This window comes from Panthera leo, chromosome A3, assembly GCF_018350215.1.
Source record: "Panthera leo isolate Ple1 chromosome A3, P.leo_Ple1_pat1.1, whole genome shotgun sequence".
NCBI classification, from domain to species: domain Eukaryota; kingdom Metazoa; phylum Chordata; class Mammalia; order Carnivora; family Felidae; genus Panthera; species Panthera leo.
This window is the reverse complement of record NC_056681.1, coordinates 30,379,575-30,388,631: the sequence shown is the minus strand read 5'-3', so window position 1 is coordinate 30,388,631 and position 9,057 is coordinate 30,379,575. Positions and strand designations below refer to the sequence as shown.

Below are 9,057 nucleotides of genomic sequence, written 5' to 3'. Positions count from 1 at the left end.
CTCCCTCACCACTATCCAGTCACCGCATCCCAGCCTTCGTCTACTGCTCCAATCTTGGCTTAGGCCACCTTCCTTTCCCACCTGGGTCCTAACCGCAGCCACCCCACACGTACACATACTGCCTCCAGTGGAGGGCGGGGGGCCCTCGCCAACTCACGGAGGGCAGACTGGAAAGGACGCTGCTGAGACGGCAGTAGCTTACACCAGGGACTGGCAGTGGTGCCAGGCGGTGGGAGTTTACATGCATCTCACAAGCCAGAGGTAGCAAAGTGGCAGTAAACGGGATCAGGCTCAGAAGAGAATGTGAGCAACTCCCGTGCAGAGATGGCCTTGGGGACACACAGTGCTAAGAGGGGAAGGCAGTCCTTGCCGGGGGGGCTACAACTCAAAGGCAAGGGCTGTGAGGGGCCGCTACCTTGGAAATCAATGTCCAGGGCTGATGACTGCTTAGGGAAGTCCAGAATTGCGCCCAGGGGGCTGGCAAGATCTGTCCTCAGAGGAGAAGTGGCTGGCACGGGCAGAGGTGGCCTGGGAGGCAGAAGGAAAAGCAAGAGGGGTCTGCTGTGTTAGAACGGAAGAAGAGGACGTGAAATGTCCGTTAGACTTAGTAACGACCCACTGGTGACTGATCAGGCACCCTCCCAGGCAGTGACACTTTGGCTGGACACAAAGTGCAGAGAAGTCACAGAGGCAGCCTTTCAAGAGCAGGAAGTGGCAAGGATGCAGAACACGGAAGGTGAACGCAATGCAGGAGGCGGCTCTGCCCAGGTCTAGCTGTGTGACCTCAGGCAGGTCTGTTCCCATTAAACTGCAGGGAGAACAAAGGCTGTATGAGGCCAGCCATGTAAGCACTGGTCACAGCCTCATGAGCACAGTACGTGTGGGGAGAGCAGGGGACCCCAGCACAGGCGCCTGGGTCTCCACCAGGGAAGCAGGCTCCCTCCCTCCCCCACCTCCTCTGGAGAAGAGCAAGCGGGGAGGAGGGTCTGGGGCACAGGGGCTCCCAGGAGCACAACTGCGTATCAGCAGGTGGGTAGGGACATGGTCTTTGATGGCTGTAGGGAAGGTGGGGCCACCAAGCGCAGACGAGATTAGAGGGGACTCGGGCCGAGGCCCACAAAGGCCAACAGCAGCAAAAGAGAGGCTGACTGGCTCCCGGGAGCCACAAGTCCCATTCCCACAGCTTTCCTCCAGTTCGGCTGGCCTGCACCAGGCTGACAGTACCCACAACCCGCTGGTGCCCAGCTGCATTGAGGGGCGCCCTTAAGAAATGGCCACTCTCTGCCCCGCAGGCAGCTGCCCTTGGTCCCAGAGCTGGCACGTGCCTCTGCTGCCCCCACGCGGCCAACACAAAAGGGTGCCAAGGGATCCGGCCGCCCCTCCTCCCTTGGTGACCCAGCCCTGCACTCTTCCAACCTAGGTCCCTGCCAGGCACAAGGAGGCTGCAGGGCCTTGAGGTTACCTTCTAGTTCAAAGGCTGCTTTATACAGACCTTTCATGGCCTTCAACAGCAATGCAGGCACAAAAATACACAAGATAAGACTCCAAACAATATTCTATCTCCAAGGGGAAGGGTTATTTAAATTATTCTGCACAGCAGAAAGAAAACGCTCTAAGTCAATCTCTACCGAGACTCCATCTTAAATCTCTATCTACCAAGACTCCTCAAGCTGCCTTTTGAGCCTCACACATGCAGCCCTCATACTCAGTCCTATCCCAAGCTCGGAGCCAGCCTTGCCAGCTTCCAGCAAGTAAAAACCTTGAGTGGGAGAGGAAGGCAAAAGTTCCCTACCCTGCCCCCAGGAGTTAATCAATGGACTTCAATTCCTCACTTTCTACCAGCCGGAAACAATCAGATTCTCCCCGATTCCCTGAAAATGTCGATTCGAGAAATCTGGTTTTAGTCTTCCAGGTGCGCTTTTTCTACTAGCTTAACTCCGCTTAACTCCCTACCTCCCACCCCCCCACACCGCCCCAAGGGCATTCTTCCCAGGGTGGACTAAGTCCCATCTTTCCAGACACACCTTCCCAGGATCTGCAGTGTAGAGTAACCTGGAACTGCCCTTCCCCAAAGTTGCTCAATTGCCAAAATTACAAGTACAGAATTACTCTTAAGTTTGCAGAACCTTAAATAAAACATGTTTTTCAATATGTTCACACAGAGGCTAAATGAACACCAGAGTTAATTCACAGATAATGATCTCCAAGGCTATACTGACTACATTGTGATGAGATTACAAGATATAGTACTTGCCTTACATTTAGCAAGTTCAACAAGACACAAAACCAGCCAGCTGAACACTGAACAGCTCTCCCCTGAAGTGGCTCCCAGTAAGTGACACGGGGAATTTCAAAAACACATGGCAGGTTTAACAAAGCTATACTGAAGAGCAACTTAACTACAGCAAATCCTCACTGCCGTGGACATGTCCACTTTTTTTTATATGTATCTTTCCTTAGTGGTTACTAGTTTCGACTAAATTTTTAAGGATTTATCTTGATGACTTAGAAAAATACACTCATCCTTCCTTGCTTTGATTTGGGTAGTACACCATCATAAAATTGAGTCTCTTAAAAAACAAAAGTTCACAGATCCCATTGTGCAATGTTCCAGGAACCCTCCCCAGGTGATCAGGGGATCTTCAACAGCTCAAGGAGTGCTCCAACGGCTCCAAAATAACCCTGAAAAAAAAGTACACCACAAATGAGAGCAATTTTCCTTAGACTTATTTAAATTACCATAAATATGATTACTAGTGTTAAAGCCAACAGTGCCCTTAATTCCCGATACTGAGCACCTATTTTGCTGAGCTCCAAGGAGCTCCCAGGCTGAGGAGGAGGGCTGGATGTATAAAACACCCGGGCATGCCAGCATGTGAGACCAAAACCCACGGTGAGGGCTGCAGGAGCTATGAAGCCCATGGCAGCTCAGTTCCCTCTGGAAAGAGCCCGTACCTGGGCTGCCTCCTGCAGAAGGAGGATGTGAGAAGCAGCAGAGGCCCGGAGCATTTCCAGACAACTAAGGAATGAAGGGAAGACGGGACCTGAAGATTGATGGGGCAGGAAAAGCTGGGGGGGTAGGGGTGGGGGTGGCAGGGGCAGGTTATGGAGGGGGAGGGCCTGACTGGGCTGGGGATGGAAAGGAGAGCAAGAAGAGATTGGGACTGACTCAAGACCTGCCTGAAGAAGGGGAAGAGGGCAGCAGGGAGGCTTAGGTGTCCCCCATACATCTGGTGACAGCCACGAGGGTATAGGAGCAAGAGATGTGGCGAGCAAGAACGGCTTCCATACAGCACGTGCAAGGCCGGAGTGCTCCAGGCAGCCAAGCAGCCGCACCCAGGAAGTAACTGGATGTCTGCATTTGGAGCAAGGCAGTGGTCGGGGCAGCACTGGCAGAGGCGGGCAGCAGAGGAGTGGACAACCGTGCCCTAATGGGACATGAAGAGGGGGACACAGACAGAAAAGCACCATGTGAAAGAGCAACAGAAGAGCCTGGAGAGAGAGCAGAGGCATGAGAGCGAGAAGCAGCAGCTGAAGGAGGACAATGCAAGCCCATCTCCAGAAGTAAGTAGCCAAAGTCAAATACAACCAAGAACCAAGACATGAAAACCCAAAAACAGACAAGAAAAAGAAAAGGACTGTAACAGAAAAATGAGACAAAACCCACACTGGTAAAAAGACAGTGCCTGCGGGCCTCAGAGAACAGTCCTACCCGGATACAGGATCCGTCAAGGTCTCCAAGGGATAAGATGCCACAGCAAAGTCCTTTAAGAGTCTCATGCTCTACTGACTGAGCTAGCCGGGCAGTTAGCAAAGTCCTTTAAGAAAGACAAAAACGACTGAAAAAGGAAAGTGGGAAGATCCTGAAAGACATGCTGACGGATTGCAAAGAACGTGCTAACGGTCTCTAAATATCATAAACAACTGAAGTCCACTCCGTTTTCCAAGGAAAGCTTCTCCAAGAAACGTGGCCACACAAGAGAGAAGCTGAAGCCTCTCCTCTGTTTCTTGGTTTTAAAAACAGCCAGCTACACGATGAGCATCCTGAGAGGACACCCACAAGTGCACCAGCTGGCGGAGGGTGGGCTCAGGTGGGCTCACCGGCGGGCACTCGTTTTAGTAGCTGGCTACGCACTCTGTTTCCCGTGGCCTTCTGGATCTTTTATTTTGCAACAAAAGAAGAGATGAAGTTAACCAATGTAATGCACTCCACTGAAGACCCAAAACCCACCACCGAGCAGAAGGTGTAAGTCGTTACAAGCTACAAAATGCTAAGATGAGAACAGCAAAGGCAGACAGAGGGCAGAGAGGAATCTATACAAAACTTTCACTTCCCGACTTCACAGGGGAAGAGGCTTCATATGTCAGAGCCTAACATATCAAATTTCCACAAGTGTGGCGATCAACACTGGAGTCAGAAGCCTAGATGCAACTGGAAAAGAGACAGCGGGGCCAGCAAGCATAACCAGAGAGGAACATGAAGTCAGCAGGCAGTAAGAATGACAAAACGTAAAACCAAGACTCCACAAAGTGTTCAAATTATAACTGTTACGGTGTGAAGATTAAAAAAAAGAAAAGTTAACCTAAGAAATGAATCTCCACATTCTGCCTAGGAAAGTTTCAAGAGGTAGAAATGGAGCAGGAGGAAAGTTCTACTGCAATGTAACATTAAAGAGAGTTTCTTTTTATTCTAACATAAAGCAAAATAGAACAGGTCAAAAATCACAAAAAGCAAGATATATATAAAAGATGTAAGAAACTGAAAGATAATTTGGTACCGATTTATTAATAACATTAAAAGCAAAAAATGTTTAAGCGTACAAATTGACGGGCAGTAAATAAGCCAGAGAGATCTCATGCACAGCAGGACAAGCAAAGCCAGTAATAATGCAGCACCATCACATCAGGCCAGGTGGCCGCACCAGCGACCACGTCCCAGCACATAAATGTATCAAAGTGACCAGCTGTAAACCTTAAACTTACACAATGTTACATGTCAAATTTATTCAATTAATTTTTTTTAATAAAATAAACAATTAGATGACTAACCTTTAAGCTTTGATAAGGGGAATCTGTGCACCTTGAATTTTAACAATGAACTTAATAAGGGCACTTACACAGGAAAAACTCAGAGCAACTTTAACGGAAAAAGCAATCCCTGTAGCACTTCAAATCTTATTCTGCCGATTCCTATAAATACTATTAAGTAAATATACACAAACAATTCTGAAAAATGTTTGTGATAGCACTAAGATCCAGCAACACTGGAAATAAATAGTTCAAATGCCCCACAAGCAAGGGGACAGAAGAGAGGTTCCCCTCCATAGCTATGGTCCTATTTTTTTCCCCAAACTGGAAAAACAGAAAGGCACTTTCCCATACAGAATTTCAAGTGGAGCAATTCAATGATTTTCTTCCATTCTGTCATTTCTAGCCTGTCTAGGTATGAGGTTCTTATGTGGTTCTAATCTTGGAATGTATTTCTCTGTTTTCAGAACACACATCTTATATAAGTGGCCCATGAACTGTATCAATACACAAAAGCCAACATCAAAATGAAAAAAGCAGAACCCCAAGTGCGTTTACAAAATGTAATGGGAAAAACATAATGGATGGTTTGGAAAAAAGTAACACTAGAAATAGAGGTGAATGTTTATCAAGGTTTTTTTTCTTTAGAATTGCTAACGTTCAGGGGTGCCTGGGTAGCTCAGTTGGTTAAGTGTCCTACTCTTGATTTCAGCTCAGGTCATGATCCCACAGTTCATGAGACTGAGCCCCTCCGTGCTATCAGCACAGAGCCAGTTTGGGATTCCCTCTCCCCATCTCTGTCCCTCCCCGACTTGTGTGTGCTCGTGCTCTCTCTCTCAAAATAAAGAAATAAATTTTTTTTAATCTTAAAAAAATTGCTGACATTCACAGTTAACCAAAAATTTCCCTTGCATTAAATCAGGTAAGAAATTGCTTTTGAACATTACAAAGTTAAACCCTATATCATACGTCTACAAAAAATTAAGTAAGAACTGCAGTGCAGTCCATTTCACATCTACTTCGAGTTCCAAGCGGTGGGAACTGCATGCCCTTTACACTCGTAACACATCGCGAGAAATAAGTCCGCTTACCTCGTGTTCCGAAAAAAGTGCTTTCAACTGCCCCTTGGACCAATAATCCAAAGCATATGCCAAAAGTCGCATGGCGATCGTATTAATTCTCAAGAAATTTCCAACAAATACCACCTGGTTAATGTTCTGAGCACATTAAAAAAAGGTAATTAGTTTTCATCTTAATTTCTGTTCTCTCGTAAAAGCTACCCCAAACAGAGCACCACGTGCATAGTTTTTAGCAGCAACTTGACTGCTGAGCAAAAAATTTAAAAAGTATTTACATTTAATCTAATTGGTCCAAGGCTACTTAAATTTGAACCCAGACAACTCTGGACCCACCTCAAGCCATGCCAGAAAATGTCACAAGAGAATACAAATTAGGAAAAACATTTGTATTAAGTATGACAAACAATAACTTCTGGTAAAAGTTTTATACAGAAAAGTAAAAAAAAAAAAAAAAAAAAAAAAAGGAAAGAAAAAAAAGTAAGACCCCCAATTCAAACGAAGGAAAGCGACACAAATAAGCAAATTATACAAGAAATATAAGGGGCAAAAATTCAACCTCACCAGTAATCCGAGAGAGTAATATTTTAAACCTACTAAAAGCTAGCAGCAGAACAACTAACTGGAATTCTACCCCAGTGTGAGTAAAGTTGTGGTAACACCAACCCATTCGTTCACTGCCTAAACAGATCTAAGTTAATGCGGCCCTGGTGCAAAGCATCTTGGCAATTCCTACCAAAACGCGTAAGTACAGTCATATTCTCTACATGAGAGACCTCGCTCCTGAGTAAGTCCCTCATCAAGAGTAAAATTCAACCAGGGCACCTGGGTGGCACAGTCAGTCGAGCGTCGGACTTCGGCTCAGGTCATGATCACTCGGTCCGTTAGTTCGAGCCCCACGTCAGGCTCCGTGCTGACAGCTCGGAGCCTGGAGCCTGGAGCCTGCTTCAGATTTTATGTCTCCTTCTCTCTCTGACCCTCCCCCGTTCATGCTCTGTCTCTCTGTCTCAAAAATAAATAAACATTTAAAAAAAAAAAAAAAAAGAGTAAAATTCAAAAGAAAAGCTTCACGCTTAAAAATGCCTTACTGCAGAACGATCACTGGCGAGCAACCCACACCCAGCTCTACGGGAGTGACTTATGACACAGAAACAAACCAAGAACACAGCTGTGTAATTTTAAATACTTGAGTAAAAAATGTCAATTGGCACGTACACCGACACCAACTAATATATCTTATAAAAGCACAGGAAAAGGAACAAGCGATAAAGAAAACAGTAACTAACATATTCAAATGAAGAATGTTTTTAATTACTTGATGCTGATACAGTAGCTTTTTAATTAAAAACGAGACAATCCCCTTTTGTGCCTTTCGAAGTTTCTTTTTTAAGCCGCATGCCTACACGATCCACTGAGCAGAGTAAATGTAAGCAAAACCGCGTGAGCAGGGACAAGTGGCGGAGCCGCAGCATCGGGACCCCGGGGAAGGCCGCTCTCGGTTCTTTCATAGCCCTGTACAATGCTGCTTGACCCGAATGCTACAAGGCAGCACTGTAAAGAAGCTGAAAGCACAAAGACAGCTCGTGGCGGCGCACGGGGCGAGCGCTCCTCGGCTGCCCGCTCTCTTCTCCCGGCCTCGGCGACTCCTCCGGATGCCTTCCGGGGACTCCAGGCTGGATGGGGCTGCTGTCCACCCTGCCTACAACCCACCCACCCCCCCCCCGCCCCCTGCTGCCCCATCACCAGGACTTCTCACTGCCTTCCTACCTTCCTACTTTCCCCTCAAAAGATGTGATTTTACTTTTACATAGTGGCAATATTTATCTTCACTGAGGAAAAAACATCAGTTAAGAGCAGTCTACACTTGAAGAGCTTTAACATGGCCAATGAAACTCCACCCCATACAACTATACTCAGGTACTGTGCGGACAAGACAGACGTTGTACACAGGGCTGAGGCCCACTTAGTAAGTTCTGTATTCTCCTCAGAGCATCTAAAGAAATCCAGGTCCCCTTACTTCATTAAGGGCACACATTCTTGCTATTGAGCCAATGTTGTTGGTGATGGTGATCAACGTTGCTCTGGCGAGGTCCTCTTTACTGACAGCCTCTCGCTTCTCCTTGCTTATCATGTTTCCAAAGCTGTGAAGGAAGAAAAAAAACATGCGGCCACTGAACCAAAAGGCAACACAGCCCAACGGAACTTGAATGTTACTCTACTAAGATAAATGCGACTTTTAGGGCGACACTGTTCAAATCTTCAAACCATTTATTACAAAATAACAGAGCATCTGTTCAAAGAGAAATGCAACTTGGAAGAAACCGCTCAAGCATTCTGAGTAAGTAAATGCCTTTCCCCACAGCTCCCAGTGACATCTAGCACTGATAACAGATCTTTGTACGTCCAGTTAGGACCTCATCAGATCCACTCTAAGGCGCCACTGTGCCTTCCACAGCCAGAGGACAGCTCCAGGGAGACACCTCTATTGGCGATTCGGTCCCAGCTGCGCAGTCATACCGATCAGCTGAATGGTCACGTTCGCAGCTCGGAAACTGCTTTATCAGAGTAAAGCAAAGTGGCGTCCCAGAGTCAACTACGGAAGAGTGTCAGATTTCCCTAGAAGACCAAGTACTTCAAAGTACTTGTAGAGCAGCACTGCTACATTTATAACCGATCAAAACACAAACCCAATCAGAAAAGGAAGTGATTAACAGTGCACAAAAGCTGCAAACTCAAACATAAAATGTGCAGCATTTACAAAGTCCCTGAAATTAGCACATAAGCACATATATATGTGGTCCTTTACTATCATTTTAAAAAATCACGTGTGGGCGCCTGGGTGACTCAGTCGGTTAAGCGCGGTTCGTGAGTTCAAGCCCCACGTTGGGCTCTATGCTGACAGCTCAGAGCCTAGAGCCTGCTTCGGATCCTGTGTCTCCTTCTCTCTCTGCCC

General features: G+C 46.7%; 1 protein-coding gene across 3 annotated transcripts in view; it reads right to left on the bottom strand.

Annotated features, from left to right (window-relative positions):
- Positions 1-2,122: 2,122 nt before the first annotated feature.
- PANK2 (pantothenate kinase 2) overlaps positions 2,123-9,057 on the bottom strand; it is a 31,639-nt gene continuing 24,704 nt past the window's right edge. For 2 of the 3 annotated variants that reach the window (XM_042931530.1, XM_042931531.1), the window contains 3 exons: positions 8,122-8,245; positions 6,120-6,245; positions 2,123-2,682 (listed from right to left, as the gene is read on the bottom strand). In XM_042931530.1, the coding sequence (XP_042787464.1) occupies positions 2,632-2,682; positions 6,120-6,245; positions 8,122-8,245 (301 nt within the window). In that variant the 3' untranslated portion in view covers positions 2,123-2,631. Of the gene's footprint in view, positions 2,683-6,119; positions 6,246-8,057; positions 8,246-9,057 lie in introns of those variants that run through there. The other variant, XM_042931529.1, reaches the window with a different exon arrangement.